At 40.0% G+C, this 23,954-nt stretch overlaps 1 protein-coding gene and 1 pseudogene across 1 annotated transcript; one reads left to right on the forward strand and one right to left on the reverse strand.

Moving 5' to 3' along the window:
- Positions 1-531: 531 nt before the first annotated feature.
- Positions 532-15,116, reverse strand: RNF114 (ring finger protein 114). Its single transcript, XM_036751629.1, has 6 exons — positions 14,968-15,116; positions 12,790-12,940; positions 7,728-7,834; positions 6,727-6,841; positions 5,523-5,630; positions 532-2,481 (listed from the first exon to the last, which is right to left on the reverse strand). The coding sequence occupies exons 1-6, from the start codon at positions 15,090-15,092 to the stop codon at positions 2,416-2,418; spliced, it is 672 nt and encodes a 223-aa protein (XP_036607524.1). The 5' UTR covers positions 15,093-15,116; the 3' UTR covers positions 532-2,415.
- A 2,434-nt stretch (positions 15,117-17,550) lies between these two features.
- LOC118842360 lies at positions 17,551-18,902 on the forward strand (annotated as a pseudogene).
- Positions 18,903-23,954: the final 5,052 nt, after the last annotated feature.

The raw sequence follows: 23,954 nt of genomic DNA on the forward strand, positions 1-23,954 counted from the left end.
GTAGGCACTTGACAAATGCTTATTCCCTCCCCTTCCCCATGAATAGACATTATAGGCTTGCTATATGGAAGGTGTAAGCTGTAATTTCTTCAAAAGAAAGCTCTGTAGTTTCAGCACAGTACTTGAGTTCTGAAGTTTTCCATTGCTGATGCTGAGTCATTCCATGAATTAATAGATGGACAGGAAGAAGACCTACCACCCGGTGGCCAACCTCCTGGTGCGTTCTCTGAACTTTATTAGGCTGGTCCACAGACAAGAATGTTGCTAGAGCCACTCTAAGTCCTTCAGCTGGGACCAACCAAAGCTCAAGCTTTATTGACATGACCTTTGAAAACCTGAGGTCACCCTGAAGCATCAGAAGACGATCTTAGTGGACGATTATCAAGGAATGTTAAGTAAATAGTCTTATGTGATTGGGAAGAAAAATGGCATTAAGATAGTGACAGCAGGGAAAGTGAGTGATAGTTAAGAATGCCCCAGCCTCCCAGATTTCTGCCCCCAGAACTCACACAGCAAGTCAAAAACAGCATGTTGAAAATTTAATAAATTATTAAATTTATTTATATTTTGACTTTTAAAAGTCAGAACAAGATAAAGTTCTCATTTTCTGAAAGGTCTTACAAGAAATATATGAAGTGCACTTAAGATTAATACAAGAAAACTGGAATCAAGTTGATCCCTCTGCCCAGTGAGTCTGATATTAAAGTCAAAACTTTCAAATCCCAAAGTTTAGACACATTTTTTCCTATCTAACCTCTAGAGAGTTATAGCTTGTTGCAGTGTCAAAGCGAAATTTCTCTAGAACTTATATTACAGTAATGTGTTCAACTCTGGGATCCAACTATGGCAAAGAAAGCCCAAAAAGATAAAACTAAACCACTAGCACTTGGAGTTATATAGGCTTTCAGGGATCAATTGGCATTTACAGATGCTACTTAAGCCCATCAGAAAAGGTAGGATAGCAGCATACAGGCCCAAAGCATGTCTGGTTACCTGGAATATCAGTCACTGACTAGATTAAATCCAGCAGTCAGACATGAAGTCTAAAGAACCAGATCAAAACCTAATCTGGTTCCACCCTCCTTCTGCTCATTAGGAGGCAAGCAGAGCGCAGCTCTTACAGAAGAGGCTCAAAGCACTTTGGCCTTGTGCTTATTAATATTAGCAAAGTATGCTGAACTTCAAATTCCCTGAACAGTTTCCAAAGCAGGTTTCCTGGAATAAAAAAGAAATATGAATCTCGAAATCCAGATGATTAATAAAACAACATTTCTATTCTGTGCAAAGAACTTCTATTTACAATGTTCTGAATATTAGGGGATTTTTTTGTGTGTGAGGATAACACTTTGCTTCTATGTTACCTCCAGATGATAGAGTCTGCCTGAGGGCATTCTGATTTCTTAAATTTTACACTGAATTTAAGATGACATCTTACACATGGATTTCTCTGTTGAAACTGATTCCACAAAGAAATCGTTCAAGAAATAAAACAAAAATTTTTCAGTTTATATATCTACTTTTAGAAAAAAAAAACCCAAGCACTCTGTCATAAATCATAACTTAAAAATCTCTTTCCACCTCACTTTCCTTTAGGAAACTCTAGTGTCCTGAAATTTTTAACACATTAGGTCAAGTATGTAAGGAGACCTGCAAATAAGGAGGGTTACTATCAGGCAAGTGCACCTGAAAATACAACAACAGTCTGGGGGAAAAATGTCCTGCCCATTTATAAAGATTTAGAATTTTACCCTTCAATTCTAGAAACATTTACTTTTGCAGATAAGAGGGGTTACATTTCACCCAATGCCCTACTAGGCACTGAACTTAAGACTATGAATTAGTTGGAATTTTAGGGGTATGCTTGGGTTGTATGGAAAGGTAATCAAAAATTATCATTTGCAACACCATAAATCCTAAACACCCTTAAAAGGATTTTCAAGAAGCCTTACATGAAAATTAATCCCAGCCCTCGCTAGATAGGGCCAAGGACTAGAGGTCATCCTAGCTCAAAGTCCGCCTCAAACATTCAATGCTTTATCATAGCTCCATGGGCAAGAAAATAAATAACTTAGACTTTCTACTATCTCAATTCTGCTAAAATGCCCCAGAAGGTGACTCTAGCTTAAAGGAAGTAACCAGTAAATACTGGAAGGGATGAAAACAAAAGCAGTAGAGGTGAAGAGAAAAATTCACCAGTTATCACTGCAGAAAAGAGATGCAGAAATTAGAAGTGCAATATAACCAAACCTGCCCCAAAAAAGGGAGCAAAGATGGGATCTAAGAGTTTCAAGGACCCAAAAAAAAAAAAAAGGGCTCTGACCATGATCCTTGCCATAATCACGCCCATTTAAAAAGATGCTGCTGCTTCTACTTCTTCTACGTAAACCTTAGAACTCTGAAACGTAAGTTTTGAGTTCATTTATCTATCAAGGAACGTAGCAAAGCCTGGTTCATCATGTCATCTTCATCCACATCATAATCCTGGGGACAAAAACAGAGTATTGTGTAACATGAAATCTCAGCAACAAGATGGTAATAATCAAGTAGTAGTAACAAGGGATGGAAGGATGAGCATGACTGTACTTAGTTAAGATGAAAATTATACAAATTTCCCTTATAAAAGGGCAAACGAAATTTAAGAGTTGTATTAACCAATCAACAAGCATTTATTAGGTGCCTACCATATGCTAAGCACTGAGGAGACAACGACATCCTCCAGAAGGAAACAACATATACAAAGACTGTACCAGATGAAGGTGGGAGGAGAGTGGAAGACAGTGGAGGTTGGAGAAAGCACAGCTTTTATAGAATTAGTAACATTAGCATGGCTCATTCTACTTCAAGGTAAGAGAGGAATCCACCTGGAGTTTTTATTAATCACTGAAATAAAAGTAATTCACAGTTCTACAGTACTTTACCATTTACAAAGTGTTTTTCCTCACAGCAACTCTATGAGGGAAGGGGTAAAAGTATAATTACCTCATCTTACAGATGAGGAAACTGAGACTTGGAGAGGCAAAGTACCTAAAGTCACTCATCTAGTAAGGGGAGAAACTGGGGCTCAAATCAAAGTTTCTTGACTCCTATTTCAAAGCTTTTTTCATTGTACTGTCTCTCCTGCGTTTAGCCCATCATCACAAACTGAGTTATTACCACGTAGTGCTATGACACAACTTAAGGCTGTATAAGTGTAGTTTTCAAATTTTTTGTTTTTCAGTCATCTCAGTCATGTCAAATCCCACTTGACGTTTTCTTGGCAAAGATACCAGAGTGGTTTGCCACTGCCTTCTCCAGCTTATTTTACAGATGAGGAAACTGAGGCAAAGAGAATTAAGTGACTTGCCCAGGGTCACACAGCTAAGTAAGTGTCTGAGGCTGGATGTGAACTCAGGAAGATTGGTCTTCCTGATTCCAAGCCCAGTGCTCTATCCACTGTGCCACCTAGCTGCCAAACTTCCTTAAAAAAAAAAATTTAAGCTTCTAGTATTTATTAATTTAATGGATTTTTTGCTTTCAATTCTGCTCATCTTTCTTTGATTTTCAGAATTTCTATTTCAGTGACTGGGAGGTCTTTTAAAAAATGTTATTCCCTAGGTTTTTTTTTAAATTGTATGCCCAATTCATTGACATGTTCTCTTTTGTTGAGGAATCCTCAGGATACATCCAAAACCTTTTGGTTGCCATTATCTTTGATGAAATTATTTACTATTTCTATAATTTGTTCTCTTTGTAGTTAATTTTTAATCTTTCTTCAGTGTCCCTTTATTGAATTGCACTGTGGTCACTAAGGATGCTTAATATTTCTGCTTTTCTGTATTTGTTTTTATGTCCTAGTACAACACGGACAATTTTTGTAAAGTTCCTATGCTAAGAAATATTTACTCTTTCCTATTCCTATTCACTAATCACACCAGAGATCTAGCATATTTAAAAATTAAACTTAATTTAATTCACTTTAAAAATTCAATCCAGGTCCATAATTTCCTTCTTGCCTTTTTTTTGGATTAGATTTTTCTAGATCCGAAAAGGGAACACTCAGGTCCCCAAATACTATAGTTTTTAATGTCCTTTTCTCCCTGTAATTAAACTTTTAAATATTTAAATGGTATGCCATTAAGTGTATATATTTTAAGTATTGACATTGATTAATTGGTATTAATTCATTGTCTATTTTGCCTTTTGACATAATGTAGCTTCCTTGGTTGTTTTTCATTAGGTGTATTTTTACTGTTGCCTTGTCTGAAACCATGACTATTACTCTTGCTTGATTTCAGGTAAAATGTAACAGATTTTTCTCCAACCCATTATTTATACCTAAGTGTGAATCCTCATGCTTCAAGTGTATTTCTCATAAAGAATATATTGCTGAATTGTACTTCCTAATTATTTCTACTATTGTCCCATTTTATAGCTGAGTTCACCTCATGCACATTTACTATGGTGATTACTGTTTATTTCCCTCCACTCTATTCGCTAAACTTTTTCTTTCTGCCTTGCCCCCTACTCATCTCTTTACAAAGAAGAATGGAGAGAAAAGAGTGTGTTCAGGACCCATAACAATCTTCTTCTGCCATTCCCCTCCCTGCCCCGTCTTCTCTTTCCTCTCTGATAGCCCAAATCATTGTTTCTTACCATTCCTTTCTTCCTTTTAAAGCCATCTTTACAACCCCACCCTTGAAGGTTACAGTTTGTTTTGCTTAATGGCTAATCTCTCCCAGAATCTATTACTTATATTCATCCCTTCACTCCTTTCCTCTCTCAAGTTCAATGTATTTCTACATAAAATTTTGTGTGTATTCTACTCTACTTTGACAGGTTTAGATGCAAGTGACATTCAAGTGATACCTTGTCCCCTTGACAACCTTCCCCTCCTTTTTGTAATATATTCTTTTAAGTGTAAGACAGTAAGTTACCTCACTTCTCCTCCTTTCTTTAGTTTTTCTTTTCCTTCTCTTTCCTTACTTCTTTTAAGAGATATAACAAAACCCTCCCTTTTAAATTCTTTCTATGATCCTTGCTTACAATATGCTAAGTTCCTAAAATTTCCCAACTTGGCTCTGTGGGAAGACAAAAGGCTTATGATAAAAGCCAATTGATTACTGTTGACCAAATTCTTCCAGATCCGGGCAGCAATATCCACTTTCAGATGTAAAATACATAGAAGCTTTGCATATCAAAAGACAATGGACACCCAATTGTGGAAACACCAAGAGCAATTAAATTTTTTTTTTTGCTATTTCTTCCTCCTGTTAATTGATTATATATTTTAGGCCCTGCTAATCCTTCATGGACTTAGCTTGGTTCATAACAGTTTAAAATTGCACCATTTGGAATGAAAGAAAAAATCTAATGCATGGAACAATGTACTATACAAACTATAGTTCTTCAAAGAGGCAATAATGGAACATTTTATGGGAAAGACACTGAACATACAATAATCCTGATGGATTTCTTCAACCTTTTTCCTCAAAACAGTACAGATAATTCTGCAGCAAAGTTTCCAGCTTGGAAATATCACTCACCACAAAAGTATCATAGGAAAACTGATGTCTGCGCTGAATGTGATCTATGAAGTTAGCGCTCCGGTAATTAGGGTCTCCCCAGGGCATTGAGGCACAAATTGGGCAAACCTTTAAACCAAGGAAAAAAAAGAATCATAAATTCTAGATCATTAGAGTCTGAAAGAATCTTATTTATCTAGTCTAACCACCCCTTTTATAGATAGGGGAACTAGGTTTCTTAACTCTCACTCCAGTGTTCTTTCCAGTGCTAAATTATACGAGCCTCTCAAAATGTAATTTCCAAAATCTAATCAAGCATTACATCATGTTGCATAATGAACACATTTTTACTTCCAATACCTAGCATGTCTGGTACAAAAAAGGGTGCTTAATAAATGCCTGATGACTAAGTAGCAATACTAAAACAAAAAAATACAAAATGCTATAAGGTTCCATATAATAAACTGCCAAGCTGAGTATACAGACAGGTAGCATGTGCTAAAGTCACAGAAGCAAGAAAGCACTGTATGCTGTGATAGCTTTGGAAGGCTTCATAGAGGAGGGATAAGAGTTGGGCTTTGAAACACAGACAGGATTGGAGTAGGCAAAGAAAAGGAGACAATATCAATGGGGAACAGAGAATGCAAGCAAAGAACAGCCCCCCAATATAGCTACATTTAAGAAAACCATTCCATTGTGAAGCCAGGATAAAGCTGATGATATCATTCAATTAAGAGGCAAATTATCAATTATAATACATAATATAATAATATAATACACGAGGAGAGACTAATCTATATTGCTAATTTGTTGTTGTTCAGTCATGTCTGACTCTTCATGACCCCAAGTGGGGTTTTCTTGGCAAAGATACTAGAGTGGTTTGCCATTTGCTTCTCCAGCTCATTTTACAGATGAGGAAACTGAGGCAAACAGGGTGAAGTGACTTGCCCAGGGTCACACAGCTAGTAAGTGTTTGAGGCCAGATTTGGACTCAGGAAGACGCGTCTTCCTGACTCCAGGCCTGGAACTCCATCCATTTCACCACCTAGCTGCCCATATTGCCAATGAGATGGAGCAAATCTGAACATTTGAAAAAAATCTCAAAAGGACAATAATAGCCTGGTCAGTCCAGTCCCCTTTGAATTATCTTTTATTAAAGTCTAAATATTCATACTAGGCATCTTTTCCGTGAGTATAAATCAAGTTTAAAGAAAATCCACATCACCACTGATTTAGTATCCGTGCTGTGGTACATTTTGCAGTGTTCAGCTAGTCCTTCCTGATCAAAGTTCTTCTCCGGACAATAAGGACATGGAAAGGTAAATCGGTTTGGGATATTCCTATTGAGAGAGAAGGAAAAATCACCTATACAAATCAACAATCATACAACTAGAAAACTAAGTTGCATTTCAACAAATATTTATTAAAGTGCATATCATGTGAAAAATTTTATGCTAAGCATTTTAGAAAAACCATGTGCTAAAGTAATGTATTGTGACATGACAAAGATGATTTTGAGAAGGAGAAAGGTATAGCAGAAAGAGTGGTATATGCTTAGAGTCAGGAGACTTGAGTTCAAATCCAGATTAAGCAACCCTGAACAAGTCACTTAATTTCCCTAAGCCTCAGTTCCTCTACCTAAAAAATAGGGATTAAAATTCTGGCATTACCTACTTCAAAGACCTGTAGTGAGGAAGGTGCTCTGCAACTCTTAACAGTTTACAAAGAGAAAACTCTTAACAGATTACGTAAATATAAGTTGCAATTATGATTTCTGATGCTAAACACACCTAACAGTAACTAAGTTTTCCAACTCTGACAAAGCTTAGACTGAGCTTTTCATGACATGAGCATCAAATTAAAAACAACTTAAGTAAACTCATAAAACATTAAATCAGGCTAATCCCTTCTCCCTAACTTACAGATGAGGAAACTGAGGTCTACCAAGAGCATAAGTTACTAGGTCAGTCAATAAATTAGTGGCAAAGATAAAGCTAGAACCCAGGACTCCCAATTCTCAGTCTAGTACTAAAAAAAATTCAAACACCAAACAGCTAAAACTAATATGACTATACTTGTACCTTCTTAAAGTTATTCAGACACTTGAAAATACTGTAACTAATACTTTTGGTTCATTTAAAATAATTCCCAGGCAGGAATATAAGATTTATGGAAACTACGAGGAAGCCCCAAATAGAAAAGGAGTAGCTGAATGATAACATTTACCTTGGCTGATATGCCATATCCTTAGTGGTAGCCTTAACACCTTCCATTAGGTAGCTCTGATACTTGGAACAGGAAGCCACATGGTTACGCATTTTTGATAGAGACAGCTAGAGAATCAACATGACGGAGTAAGTTAGAATACTTAAAGGAATAAAAGAATCACTGTTTTGTCCAAGGGGTTGAGGTCCTTTATTCAGAGAAAGGAGAAAGCAATTGGGGCCAAAAAGTCAAAAGAAAGGTGTCAAACTAAAATCTGAATAAGCAGCACTTGCCTTAGCTTACTCACAATTCTCAAGTTACTCATCAATTAAAGGTTCCCATCCTAGAATCACTAAAAAAGACCTAGGAAATTTAGAGATTAACTAATCCAAACCCTTTGCTTTACATAGAAGAAAGGGATACCAAGAGAAGGGAACTGACTTTCCTAATATTACAAGCCTAGGTCTTCTCTTTTCAGAAAAATCTGATATTTATTTGGGGTTGAATTGGCCATGTGACTGTCTATGAAAGCCCCTGAAATGCCAGGGCTGGCTAGAAGGCTAGGTGTATGGTTTATTACTAAAACACAGAACATAAAGCAGGGCTGTCCATCCTTAGGTTTTTATTGAAACAATAGACAATATATTTTGATTTGCCATTTTAGTGAGAGCTCTATGGTAGCTTGGCTTCATTTACTAAAGCATTAATGTAAATGTCTATGCTTGCAGGCGGGCTGCATAAATGGCACTGCAGGCCGCATTCTGGACAGCCCTGACATGAAGTATTGTATTAAGTGACAGGCAGGAGAGAGTTATGTTTAATTCACTCAACAACCATTAAGCACCTACTTGTATGCGAGGAAGGTACTAGGTACTGCTATAAACCCTACTATAAAGAAGCTTAATTACTAATGGAGAGAAAGACACACACACATATAATTATGATATAAAGGAGTAATAAATACAAAGGAAAGGTCCAGACAAAATGCTATGAGAAATCTGAAGAAGGAAAGATCACTTTCATAGACATATATGGGTATAATGTCAGGAAATGCTTCATGGAGGAGTTGGTACCCAAGATGGGCCTTGAAGGAAGTAAATTCAATACCTTGGGGGAGGAAGGGGGGAAGGGGAAGAGTGTATTCTAGATAGATGTGAGGGTGATGATTTAAGAAAGGAAAGGTCATGCCACAGACTGTTCGCAAGAGCTTCTAATCTAAGACAGAAAGAAGAATGTTATTAATGCAAGTTCAGGCCAAGTGCTAGAAAGAAATTTGAAGACTGAGAGCTACTACAGGGTATGTGACTGAGCAAAGGAAGGGAGGGAACTTCAATAGATGAAAATAAGAGGGAGGAATTAATCCATTTTAGGAAGAGGATAGCAAAATAAGTGAGACAGGAGAGGGCGAGAGAAGAATGAGGGTAATCCAGTTTTGCTGGAATAAAGAAAGTATGAAGCGGCAAGAGATAATGCTGGAAAGGCAGGCTGTAGCCAGATTGGTATTCTTCCATGCCAAAATCTAGACCTACATTTTAATTCAGGAATCCATGAGAAGCCACTTAAAAGTTTCTGAGGAGAGAACATGACCAGCTACAGATTATATAGTCAGCCAAGTAAAAAAAAAAGGATGTGAGAAGGAATAAATTAAGGGTAGGAAGACGAATTAGGCAACAATAATCTAGGTAAGAAGTAAAAGGGAACTCAACAAGGTTGTCTGCAGGAGGGAAAGGGGATAGAGTAAGATATTTCACAAATCAACAGGACCTGGCAATTGTTTGGAAGTGAGAAGAGTTATAGACTGGTAGTGATATCAACAGAAAAAGAAAATACTAAAAGAGATTTATTACAGGAGTGAGGGTGGTAAGGAACTAAAGGCAGTGAGTACAGACGACTCTTTCTAGAAGTTCGCCAGCAAGACAGACAGAAAACTAGCTTGAGATAGCCAAAAAAAAGGGGGGGGGGAAGAATTTTTTTTTTAGGATAAAGATCTGATTGTTGTAGGCTTAAGGGAAAGGAACTTAAGGCTTAAGAGGAAAAGAACTATAACTGATTAAAGTCACAGAAGAAAAGGAAAGGACTGATGACGTAGGTGGAAAGTCAGCCTCAGCAAGAAGGCTCCTTTTCCTCCAATATTGGAAAGATGATACGTTGGGAGAGACAGGTTTAATATAAAAGGGTGAAGAAATTCAAGGAGAGTAGAAGGTAAGATTACCTAAGTGTGGGAGAAGGCAATGGAATTTGGGGACTAAGAAGACAATGTGAGAAGGTATAATATCAATTAGTCAATAAGTATTTATTTAGAACCTACTACATTACATACACTCTTCTAGGTGCTAGAGAAACAAATACAAAGAATGAAACAACTGTACCTCATTCTAAAGTGCAGCAATGAGGACCTGAGTGAGGTTTAAAATCATAGGAGCATAGACTTAGAGCTGGAATGGATCTTAGAGACCATTTATTCCAAGTCCCTAGTTTTTACGGATGAGGAAATGACAGCCCAGAAAAGTTAAATGACTTGGTAATTTAACCACACTGATAATAAAGTTACATTAGTAATAAGTGGCAGACCTGGGATTTGAACCTAGGTCCTTTGACACAGCAGAATTTCTACTACACCAAGGACAGATAGCATGAACTTGTATTAGAAGAAACAGGGTTTCATAATTTCCTCCAGCACAGGAAATGGCAGAAGATCAAGGTGGCAAGAGGTAAAGACTTTATGGAAGCAGCTGTTTATAAGGGTAAAAAGGAAAGTGAGGCCTGATCACTGAGAATGGAGAACAGGGAGGAATCAAAGAACTAGACATCATGAAAAATGTGAAAAGCAAAGTTTGAGGAAGACCTACAAGATCTTTTCACCATCTGTGTGGATTACCCTCTTATTAAACTAAATCCTGCCAGCTGTAAGAGCTGGCTGCGTGACCTGTAACTTTTCTAGCCTCTTCAGAGATTAGTTTCCTCCTTTGTTGTATGAGGAGACTGGACTAGATAATCTCTAAATCTAAGGGTTATCCCAATTCTAATATTCTGGGACGATGCTAGACAATGGGAAAGAGACTTTAGTTTATTAAAAAGCTTCAGTTAATCAAAAAATTTAAGTTTTACTGAAGGATTTTGCTTCCATGTTGAGTAATTCCCATGACAATATCAAATTAAAGAGGCTGCCCCGAAAGTTATTTTTTTATTTATGGTAAGGATTTTGCCTTCAAGACACACATTCTGAACTCAGTAAACCTTGCTAACTTTTCTGTAATACCACGTAAACACGAGACTACATACTAGTAGTCTAGGATGTTGTAGTAGTAGTTCATGTCTAGTTCTGATAGGACTTAAGACCAGAAAGACTACAAGCTTGTAAAATTAATATGCTGACTGTCAAAAGCACAGATCTAGAAAATATAAGACAATTCCAAACTGCCCTGTCTATAAAATCTGGGTAGTACACTAAGAAAAAAAAGATATTTAAACCTACAGAGACTTGAGAATATTTGATTATAAAGAACTGACAGACCCAAAGATACAGAGCTGAGAAGAAATTTAAGAGATTAAGGCCAACTTCCCATTTGCAGATGTGGAAACTATGGCTCAAAAAAGGTTAAGCATATCACTGCTCAAGGTGGCAAGAACTAGACTCAAGGCAAAGGCTATGAACTCCAAGTCCGCTATTCTTTTCACTATATAAAGCAAGAAAGAAACAAGCAGTGTAATGCAGTAGAAAAAGCGCTAGCCTTGGAGTAAGGAGACTGGGTCAAAATTTCTGTTCACACACTCACTAGCCGCCTAACTAAAACTCCTTCTGTGTCTCCTCTGCTAGATCCTCTTCCAGATCATGTCCTAACCATAGACATCCTTCAGGATTCTGTCAGGGCCTTCTTCTCTTCTCCCTCTATACTACTTCACCTGGGGATCTCATCAGCTCCATATAGATTTAATTGTCATATCTATGCTAATGATTCTCAAATCTATCTCTCCTGCCCCAGCCTTTCTGCTGACCTCCAATCTCCCATCTCCAACTACCTTTCAGACATCTTGAATTGGATGTCAGTAGGCATGTCCAAAATGGAACACTATCTTTCTCCCTAAACTCCACCCCCTTCTTACCTTCCCTATTCCTGGCAAGGACATTATCATCCTCCCATCCTGAGGCTCCCAACCTAGGAGTCATCTTCAACTCTTCACTGTCTCTCACCCCACTCATGCAATCTGTTGCCAAGGCCTGTTGATTTCACCTCTGTAACATTTCTCAAATACCCCCTATTAATGTATGTAGTGGCATAATGTAGTGTATGGCATGATTCTGTCCTCTCTATTACCATCACTCTGGTTTAGATGCTCATCATTTCGCATCTGGACTACCGTTTAGCCTGCTGGTGAGTGCTGCCTACCTCAAGTCTCTCCTCACTCCAATCCATCCTCCCACCAAAGTGATTTTCGTAAAGCGAAGATCCAAGCATATCACTCTCTTACTCAGTAAACTCCAATGGCTCCCTATCACCTCCAGGATCAAATACAAAATCCTCTGTTTGGCATTCAAAGTTCTTCATGACCCCTAGTTCTTCAGTCTTCTTACATCTTACTCCCCAATACGTACTCTTTGACAGTGACACTGGCCTTCTGACTATTCCATTCAACTCTTCTAATGATTTACTTTTTATGCCATTTATAGCTTGTTTGTACCTGGTTTTTGCTTGTTTTCTCCCCTATTAGATTGTGAGCTCCTTAAGGGCTGGGATTGTCTTTTGCCCCTTCTTTGTATCCCCAGCACTTAGCAGAAGGCTGAGCATATAGGTGCTTAATAAATGCTTGCTGACTGACCTGTCAATTTAATATCTTTGACCATTTAGTTTTTTTTCTCCTCATAAAATAGGGATTCTCCCACTATCTAAACTCACAGTGTTATAGAAGGGAAAGCACTGTTAAATCTTCAAGTGCCATATAAATATCAGATTTTATCACTGTTTAGCAGCATAGCAACCACTAAGAATAAATTCCCTCACTTAATTTACCAAGTGAATTTCAAAAAGGCACAAGTGACAAGTGGAATGCACCTGTATGCTTCCATTTTGATTGTTGCACATACATTTTTTTTGCATCCACTACAGGTTGCCTCCGTTGCTTCAATTTGCTTTTCTAAGTCCACAGCTTTGGTTCCCATAGACAGGGCACTTCGACAGACTCCACAGACAGGTTTCTTCGGTTTTAGACACTGCTCAAGGCAAACAGCACAAAAGCTAAAAACAGAAACAAAATGATTTGACAAGAATCCACGATAAGGAATATACTGTGTGTAGGTCCTCATCAGATAACAATGACATGCCAACTAATGAAGATCTGATGATAGAAGAGTACCTGTTGTGAACAATAAACACTGCATCAATAAACAGCAACTTATCCAATGTGATGGATTTAAGACAAAGCATTTACAATAAAATCTACCCGAAAAACCTGCAATGGCAATGTATTACCAACAGCAGCCATCCCGATAACAGGGACATTCCACCTGGATCACTCGTTACACTGCCCAGTGTTCCCCATAATCACAACTGTCCCCAATCCAAAAGCAGGATGAGGCTTTTGTGGGGAGGACACATTGGATCTGGATCTTCAATAATGACCAAACACGATTACTGAACACATGTGTAGACCATCAAAATAGTAATTTAAGTAGCTAGCTAATCCCACCAAACAAAAACTTCTAACAATAACTTATATTTGCACAGTACTTCACTTTCACTTCTATCTCATTTAATTCTCACAACAGTCCTGGAAAGCAGGAAGGGTTGGAGTCATTACGCCCATTTTTCAGATGAGAAGGCTGAGGCTCAGAGAGGTAACCTAACCTCCTCAAAGACAGGCAGATAAATTAGCGGCAGAAAGGGTCTAAGAATCCAAATCTTCTGATTCATGGCCCTGGGTAATTTCTACTATGGTAACTACCTCTTCAAATGAACACAAAACCGTGTTCCAAAATTTTCAATCCTATAAGGAAGGAGAGATCACATCCCAACCGTTACCTGGCACTATGCAGGATTACATAATGATTTATAAGTCATATCCAACTAATGTTATTTTAATTCCACTGGTATTTTTAAACCCTTTCAGTTTCCAAGTTGGCTTTCGGTTTCTGTTTCCTACCATTTCTCCTCCGTGGTAAGTACCGATGCCCCACCCACTTTTTCTATTTCGAATGCTAAAGTTAATCTTGACTCTAGGGCACTAAACTACCAGTGTCCAGAGCACCAAAAAGGGAAATAAATGTCCTGTCCTCGGTCTCACAGTTAAAAATTCGAGGGCACAGCAGCTGCTCGTTTACAACCCAATTTAAAAGGTCAGTTTGGTGGCTTTCATCCTGGCAGGCTCAGGCAGGCTGCACACCCACCTCACCGGGGCTCATTTTGTCGACTTTACCTGGAAAGCCCCTGACCTACTAAGCCCCCACAGCTCTCCCCCCCCCCCCAAACCTTCCATTCTCTCCCTATCCGGGTCCTTTCCTCCTTTCACATTTCTTTTCACAAAATCACAGAATATTAGACCAGGAGGAGCCTCGACATTTCATGCCCCCTTTCCTCTCTCCTTCGTCCACTCCAATTCCCACCGCGGGGCTACAATCAGCCACCACCTTCCATCTTTTCTTCAGTCCCCTTCCCCCGCCCCACCCCCCGCCCCAGTTCCTTTCCCTTGACCCCCGCTCCCTGTCCTGCGTAGACCTCTTATCCCCATTCCCAGACCTAGAAGACCCACCTGTGAGGTTCGACCCCGCCCCCGCCCCCGGCCCGCAGTATCCTCCGCGGTCCCGAACCACAAGCCCTTCCTTTTAGGACTGGAAGAGTTTCCAGACGCCATGGAGTCCAATCCCCTCATTTTACAGATGAAGAAACGGAGACCCACAGAAGTTCCCTGACTTAGCCCAAGGTCACGCGGCTAGGAAGGTCTGCCCTAAGACCCGCTTCCCATCCCCCTCCCTGCCCCCCCCCACCTGGGTCCCATTACCTGAGCTTCACTTTCTTTCTCTCGCCAGTCGTCCCTCACCTCTCTCCAGACACCCCCCGTTACCCCCCCGCCCCAGCAGCCCCCTTCTCTCGGACGCCGTCCCCCACGCTCTCTCACTTCACCCCTCCCTCTTCCAGGGTCTGTCTCTCCGCTCAGAGCTCGCTCAAAGGCGCCCCCGCCCCCGGCCTGCTTCCTCCCGCCCCCAGTCCCCCCAGCCCCGGCCCCGCTCCGACGACGGTCTTGCCCCTTCGGCCCCCTCCCCGCTTACACATGGCCGCACGGCGCCCGCTCCGGCTTCTCGTACACCTCCAGGCACACCGGGCACGTGAAGCGGGACAGGGGGTTCGCCGCCGCCCCGGCCCCAAACAGCCCCGAGCTGCCATCCAGCGCCATCTTGTCCTCCCCAGAGCGCCTCAGAGAACTGAGCTACGGCGGCCGGGAAGGAGGGACGAGGCGGGGGCGGGGAGGAGGAGGGGCGGGGAGGGGAGCGGGGGGCGGAGACAGGAGCGGAAGGGCGGGGAGGGGAGCGGAGGGGAGCAGAGGGACTGGGAGGAGCGGAGGGGCAGGGACGGGAGAGGGGAGGGACAGGAAGGAGGAGGGGCGGGGACAGGAGCGGAGGGGCGGGGAGGAGGGGGAGAAGAGTAACCGTAGTCATAATCACAATTTTATACAGTGTGTTCCAAAAGTCCTGGTGCAGTTTTAAACTTCAATAGCTTTAAGTTTAAGCTTTAGTAACTTAAAACTCCTCTGACTTTAGGGACACTATAAAGTGCAAATATTGTCTCATTTTATTCCTACAGCCACCCTGGGGGACAGGAGCTATTATTATCCCCATTTTACAGATGAGGCAACTGAGGTTGAAGTGACTTTCCCAGGGACACACGTCTGAACTCAGGGCAGCTTCCTGACTCCAGATCCAGCCTTATCCACCTCATCACCTAGCTGCGTAGGATGATGGCTAGAGAATGAGCTTCCAAGCCAAGACCCACCCCAGTCTGACAATCTGACAATCTCTCTCTCTTTGTCTCTCAACTCCAGTGTCTCCTTATCACCTCCAGGATCAAAAAGAAAATCTTCTCCAGCCCTTTATTTCAAAGCCAAACACAACCCCCTCTCCTTGTCTTAGACTAGAAATCTTGTCCTCCCCTACGTACTCTGCAAATCAGTGACACTTGCTGTTCCTCCTTGCTGTTTCCCTTGGTTCTACTGCCTTCCCGCTGTTGATTATTTCAAATTTATCTTGTGTGTTCATACTTGTTTTCATGTTGTCTCCTCCATTTGACTATGATGTCCTTCAGGACAAGGACTGTCTATTGCCTTTCTTTGTATTACCAGCAATTAGCAGAGGTCTGGGTCCACAGTAAGCACCATACATAATACATACACACACACACACACACTTTTGCTTGTCGACTGAATGACTGACATATACTAGCTGTGTGACCCAGAGCCAATCAGTCATTTAATCTCTCAGTATTCTAAACAGTTCTCTACCACTAGAAGTTTCAGAGAAACTACTGACCCTTTATTATAGAGGGAGTTTCTTCACTCGGGATTTTCCTATCCCAATGAAATCACAGGCAAAATCTTTATCCCTATTTGACCGTTAGGACAATTTTCCTTAACTCAGCAAATCTGGGTAATGCCTTTAACTTTTCAAGGGACACATTGGCTTAGTTTGTCCCAATTTCTATTGGGTTATACCATTGTTCTCAAATGTCTTAGTCTCAGAACCCCTTTATACTCTTAAAAATTATTGAGGATCCTTCAAAGAGCTTTTATTTATATATTTATTTTTATTTATGCATTATGAAAATAGGGGATATTATTTAGTCCCAATTTTGAAAAGAAGAAAGAGTATGGATTCTGCAAACTGTAGGCTAGCAAGTTTAACTTTGATTCCTATGAAATTCTAGAAAAAATGATTAAAGACAGGGTTAGTGAAATTCTACGCGAGGAGAATACAAAAAAACCAGCGTGGCTTCATTAAGAATAAATCATCCCAAACTAACCTTGTTTCCATTTTTTGATGGGATTACTAAACTAGTCAATGAGGGAAATGTAATTGACATAATTTACACCTTTATTTTAGAAAAGTGGCAAAATATTTCATGCTGTTCTTGTTGAAAAGGTGGAGAGATTGAGGGCTAGGTGAGAGTGCAAATAGAAGGCTTCAGATGCAGTTAAATGGCTGAACTCAAAGAATAGTTGCTAATTATTCCATGTCAACTTGGAAGGAGAGGGCCAAGGCAGTGACCCAGGGATCTGTGATTGACCCCATGTTGTTTCACATTCTTATTGACAACTTAGTTAAAGGTATAGATGGCATGTTTATCAAATTTTTGAGTTACCCCAAAGTCAGAGGTGTAGCTAACTAACAAGATAGATGACAGCCAGGTTGCCAAAAAAACTCTTGACAAGCTAGAAAATTAGAGGATGAAATGTAATAGAGATAAAAGTAAATTTAGCCCGGCACATGGGTTTGACAAATGAACTTCAACTAATGTATTTGAGAAATCAGCTTCTAAGATGTGGGAGACCTGGTTAGATAGCAATTTGTTTAGAAAAGGTCTGGGAATGTTACAATTTCCCTGGTCTGTGGGGGGATTGGAATCTCCCTAGGAAGTGTCTCACCTGGTCCCTGGGGCATTGCCTAGGTGCAGTTGGAGAGGGGAAGGGGACAGGGGACATTCAGAGGAGCTGGAAGGGGAATGCCAGGGTGGGGCTGTGAAACACAAAATAATTGAACCTTGGCACTACCTCTCTACAAAGCTGCGAAATGAAAACAACAGGGCTTTCTAGTCTCTAATTTGCTCCTATGGAAACGTCAAAGTGATTTCAAAAGTTATGAATGTTGATAGATGGCCCAAAAGATGTGGACTGGTTACAAGATCTACTCATGTGCAGCCAGAACTTTGGTCCAGAATGATTCTCAAACAAACAATACAGCTGCTAAGAAAAAAAATATCATGAAGCCGACTTCACAGATTTCCTCCTTCTTCCCCCTGAAACCATACCCAAAGAGATCACCCTGTGGAGTGACAGTTAACAAATTCCCAGACTGGACACTAGGTGCTTCCTAAGAAAATGTACCAGTGAGGCCTACTGTGACGAATCCTGAAACCTAATACAAATTCACAGTATCTCAAATGGAGAAGTTCCCATCTGCCTATCAGAGACAGCTGACAGAGGCCAAAGATGAGGACATCTGGAAGTCTATGACATTATCACATTTACAGAAAATCCTTGTCCTGGCCTTCCTGGAGGAAGTTTTGGACCTTGTCAATTCAAAGTTTATCATCCACAAGGTATACAGTTGTGGGTAAGCAAAGAATTGTCAACTTCATGTATAAATCCAAAGAATTTCCTCGCTGGGTATTATCAGCCATAAAATGCTTAGCAAATTGGCCTAGGTGTTCAGACTTGAAGCAGCATACATAGGTTTGAAAAATGTCTTTAAAGCTACTAGATTATTACTATGTTACTTGAAGGAACATCTGCTCACATTTCAGATTTTTGGTGCCTTTGTCAGTGCACTGGGTTTGTTATAGAAACAGAAAATTGTTATTGAAGCATTTCAGATTTACTATCTCATCCTGCCCTCGTGAAAATCAGAGAAATGTAATTGCTGGTGAGGATGATGTTAAAGATCTGCTTAAGCAAGAAGATGCCGTTGTTCTGTGGTGGCCTTAGTGCCCATAGTTTGGTGGTTCAGACTTTTTCACATTGTATCCTGTGCTTCAACCATGAAGTATATCTGGATGACCTGTTAGCTGCCAGGCTAGTGACATTTCTGATGGATGATCTTCAGGAGATCTTGCAAATTCTCTCTTCCTCAAAGAATTTGATAGAGGAACAAGTAGTTCATCAAAAAGGGTCTAGACAAAGTACTCAGGAGCAGATGCTGATGCAATTCTGTCTGCAGATTAGTCCAGAAGAATTTTAATACCAAACCCCTAGCAATAACATGGGAGGAAATTATCATGGATACCAAACAGTCAGTGAAGGATAAAATGAAACAAATAAACAAACAAACTAAAGGAGTTCCAGAAATCATATCCTAAAAATCTGTCAAGGAGTGATTTCCCACACCAGAAAGTGAAGCACTGTTATTTCCAGAAAAAATCAAACTTGAAACAGCAGCTGCTGATGTGGGCTCTGAAAAAGCTTTTTCAGCCTTTTCAAAGAACTAGACATTTTTGAATGTAACTAATTCTAAAGTCATTAGTGATCTCTTTCTGAGTACATGGATTTGGGAGGAAGGGACGTACACACATTTCGACTATTGAAATGTATAAAAAAGGTTATCTGCTGGACTTCCTGACAATGCAAGACACACTCACCTCCTAACACTTGCTTGTTAAGACTTGTCAGCAGACTTGACCACTGATCAGTCATGACTTGCATTTTGTGTGTTTATTTGGAAAACATGTAATCATTATGACTTTTTGACTCTGCTACACAACAGATGAAACATGTATGAACAGTTCTTAAAAATTTTCTTATCTTCTCTTCTTTTCTTATGCTTCCACCACCCCCTTATTTTTATTCAATGCCCCCAATGGCACTGAAGGTACTACTGCTCCCTGGATCGTTCCAAGGGACAGTACTGCCCATTTTGGAAATCTATGATCTAGACCCTGCTCTCCTAGCCCCCCTTTTGTCATGAAGTGCTGGTGGTGAAATTTAAAGAATGGTGACAATAAGTTCATTTTTTATTTGAAATTTTAACTTTTTTGCCCTCCCTTTCTAGACCAGGGCTGTGTATTCTGTACTATAAGCAGAGCTTTGGAAGACAAGATGAACCAAGGAATCACCAGAGAATTAATTGGCTTATGTGTGGAGTATCTCTGACAGTGCCTCCTTGAAAAGGAAAGGTGTGGCACCCTACTTCCTGGAAGACTTGTGATGATATGGAAGGGAAGTGCTATGTGAGGCATTCATAGATATTCTGTAACTGGTTCTAGTTTAGGAAAAGCTTTTTTTTTTTTTTTGCTTTTCTTTTAGTGGATCTCTTGGACTCATTTACCAATGGCATCTGGCAATGGAGACAATACTGTGAGGGGAAAGGCTTTAGGCCCTCCCCACTGAGGCCAACATGTGACTTCAATGCAGGCCTGGACTCTTGTCTTGCTTTGGCATTTGTTCCTTTCTGTTTGAGGTTGTTAAAAAAAAGAGAAAACTGTAAAACTGGTCGTAGATCAAGGGTGGAGTTGGAAGGGGACTTACACAGGGGAGTGGCGTCCTGGGTAGGGAGGTTTTTATAGAGAGAAAAGAATGAAGTTCAGAAGCAGTCAGCAGTAATATGGCTGAGACCCCTAGCTCACAGAAAGGTCTTGTTTCCAGCATCTAGTCTTTCCTGCAGAGAAATAACCAGAGCAGGAATCACAGATGGAAAGGGAATCTACCCTTTTGTCACTCTGAACCAACAGATTTCCAGTAGACTGATAGCAGTCTAATCCTGCTCAGACCCAAACCTAGGTCAAGCACTTGCAGAGCTCAGACAAGGGGGGTAGCAAGCAGATTTTGCCCTGGATTAGACCACTTTGAAAACACTGAAAGCTTGCAGGTCCCCAACCTGTCCCTGAGATTGTGGAATATCACAATACTCAATATTCCCAAGAAAGCAGCAGCAGGACTAGTCCAAACCTTCCCTTCAGAAATGTGGCAGAGCTCAGCCCTACTATAAAGTCCACAGTCAGGAAGTAGGCTGGAAGAATGGATAAACAAAAAAGAACTCCATCATGGCAGAAATGCTTAAGACACAAACAGAGAAGAGAATGACTCCAAAACAATGACAAGCAACAGCTCAGGGAAAAACACAGCTTGGGCTCAAACTCAACTAGAATTCCTAAAAGAAATGAAGCCAGAGCTTTAAAAAAAAAAAGTTTAAAATATCTTTATAAATTGAATGAGAGAACTTAGGGGAGAAATGGAAAAGTAATGAGAGCTATTAAAGATAGAATTGAAAAGGAAATTAATAGCTTGGTACAAGAAGTATAAAACCTTTCCCAAGCAACAAACTCCCTAAAACTTGGAATGGACCAAAGAGAAGCCAATGACTTCATGAGACAACAAGAAATGTTAAAAACAAAGGTAAAAGGCTGAAAAAAAAAGAAAATGTGTAATGTATCTCACAGAAAAAAACAATTGACTTGAAAAACAAATAGAAGAGAAAAAAAGTAAAAATCATTGGATTATCCAAATGCCATGACCAAAAAAGACCCTAAATATTACATTTCAAAGAGAGAGAGAGAGATTGAGAGAGAGAGAGAGAGAGAGAGAGAGAGAGAGATTTGAGTACAGAAATATATTTTATTCAACAAGGGAAATAGAAAAGGGGAGAAGAGAAGAAAGGGAACTAGGGGGAAGGTAAATTAAGGGGAGAATTAGGATATACAAAAATATTTATAGCTGTTTTTGAAGTGTCAAAGAATGGGAATCTGAAGGGGTTCCCATGAATTGGGAATGGATGAATAAGTTATGGTATATAAAGATGATGGAATGCTTTTATGCTGAACTCTAATCAGTGTAAAGACCAACCAAGATTCCAAACAACTAATGATGAAACATGCTACCCACCTCCTCATAGAGAGGTGAAGGACTCAGTATGCAAAATAAGACAAATATATCTTTGGACATGGCCAGTGTTGAAATTTGCTTTGACTAAACATGTTTGTAATGGATTTTGTTTTTCCTGGGTTCTCAATTGGGGGTGAAAGGTTGGGATAGGAGGGTGAGAAGGCAAATCTTTTATGATTAAAATAAAAAATTTTAAATGAAAAACACCCCAAACTCCTCATGGCACCCGTAGAATTCTGAAGGGATGATATAGCAGGACTCCAGAACCAAACTATATTTGTGATGTTTCCATTCCTGCAGCCAGCTGGAATCCCTGGGCAGGAATACAGGTTGGGGGTTCAGTGAGATGCCTATTAGGAGCATATATAGCCCTCCTGACCCTGTGGGAATCAGGATCTTCCAAACAGAATAACAACTGGAGCAGATCAGGGAGCTCCAGAGAGAGTCTGGAAGAGGGTCAATAGTAGGGCTCAGGATTATGAGACAACTGAGTTAGACTTAGCTCCTTTTTCCTCCTGCATCGGAGACTCACAGAAGTAGCAGAAGGAAAGCCTGTAGGAAATAGAGGAAGGAAGCAGGAGTTGACGTGGTGGCTACAGCATCCAGAGGTCCTGGGAGACTGAAAAAGCTGCTCCCATATCCCACCTTTCCCCACCCAACCCCACTCCTAACCCTTCTTCAGGTTATGGATCCCTCCTCAGTCTCTTTTGCTGGATTGTCATCCAAGTCACACCCACTAACCATGAGTGTCCCTCAGGCTCTGTGTTGGGCCCTCTTTTCTTCTCCCTCTATACTGCTTCATTTGGGGATCTCATCAGTTATCATGGATTCAATTATCATCTCCATGCAGATGATTCTCAAAGCTACCTCTCTTGGCTGACCTTCAGTCTCTCATCTCCAGTTGCCTATTAGATATCTCCACCCTGAGGTCCTAACACTATTGACATTGAAAATCTTTCTAAAATTTTCCAGTAATGATTAACAGTCTTCTCCTTGTTCATACCTTCCCCATCCTAGTGATTCTGAACACCACAGGTCATCATTCAAACCCCATTCCTTATCTACTGCCCAACTCTTCATTCACATTCCCTTCAAGTCAATTGCTCTCTTCCACCCTGAGTTTAAGATGTCTAAGGGACATCAAGTTAGAGATATCTAATAGACAATTGGAGATGAGAGGTATTTATTAAATCTCTTCTTTTTGGAGGACACTGTGCTACTAATACTCCTTAATGAATACAAGGAATCCAAAGACAGTCTCTGCTTTCAAGGAACTTCTATCAAATTACAGACAATAAGTGAAAACCTTGTTTCCTAGAGAATATCCTCTCAGTAGCTGCCCAGTTGTATATCCTTCCCAAGATTTCAATTGAAGCTAATCTAGACTTCTAGATTTGAAGTCTGCAAAGAAAGGAAGAAAACCCGCAATTACTGAGCACCTACTATGTGGCAAGCACTATATGTTAAGCACTTTACAAATATCTCATTTGATCCTTACAACTACTCTCAGAGGTAGGTGCTATTATAATGCCCATTTTACAGTTGAGGAAACTGAGGCCAGCTGAGGCTAAGTGACTAGGGGCATACAGCTATTAAATATCTGAGGCCAGATTTGAAGTCTAGTCTTTCTGATTCTACCAGCTGCCTCTAAGCAATGCTCTAAGCAAGGGACTAATTGCTTGGTGGCTATACTACTGTAGCATCTCCATTGAGACTACTTTGTGCTCCACTCCTCTTCAGAATACTGATACACATCCCTTTGAACAATGGTTTCACAAATAAATCTTTCCTCTCTTCCCCCCAGACCCTCTCCAAAACAAATAGCTAAGTTCTTATTAGAAAGTGTGTAAATTTTTCATTTTATCAACTATACTAAGTAGGGGTACTTAATTAGCATTGTATGATGATTATAGAACTTGCCAATTGTTATGTAATATATTCTGAAGGAGATGACCACATGGTTGCAAATTCATTTCTCAAAAAGGAAAATCACAGGTCTTGGACTTTCCTTGCTATAGTTTCATAGGTAAGACACACAGTTCCTATCTGACATACTCAAGAGAACAATAACTGGTAGAGAGGTGGTGAAATGCTATTTGTAAATTATAAATAATAATAATGATAACTGATTTTTAAAATTGTATTTTGAAACACTTCGCAATCCATTATTGTATCTGATTCTTACAACTGTGTGAAGTAGATGTCAGAAATTTTTGCAGAGAAGTGAAATCATATGTTTAAAGCTACTTTCATACTTAAGAGATCTGTGATTTTGTGGGTATGAGTGCTCTTCCCCACCTCACCCCCAACCCTGCAGATCACACCTATATATGCCTTAGTATATAATCTAGTCTTTCTTGTGGACTAAATATTTATTACCTGACAGGCCTGGTGGTGAGCATCCCTAGAGTTAGGTTGGTCCTCAGGTGATAGGTGTCACTGAATCCATAGTCTTTCCATGTTGTGCTCCATTGGCACAGCCTTCAGAAATCCATGGCCACTCCACAATGGAGCATCAGAAGAGGTCTTTAGCAGATGTCCAAAATCATGTGGTTGGTAAATCCTTATCATTAGAGGTATCATGGTATGGATTTAAACCCTAATTTCTTCACTTATCAGCTGTTGTATCCTTGGGCCTTCTCTTTCTCATTTTACCTGTTTCCTCAAACTCTA

This window comes from Trichosurus vulpecula, chromosome 3, assembly GCF_011100635.1.
Source record: "Trichosurus vulpecula isolate mTriVul1 chromosome 3, mTriVul1.pri, whole genome shotgun sequence".
Lineage (NCBI taxonomy): Eukaryota > Metazoa > Chordata > Mammalia > Diprotodontia > Phalangeridae > Trichosurus > Trichosurus vulpecula.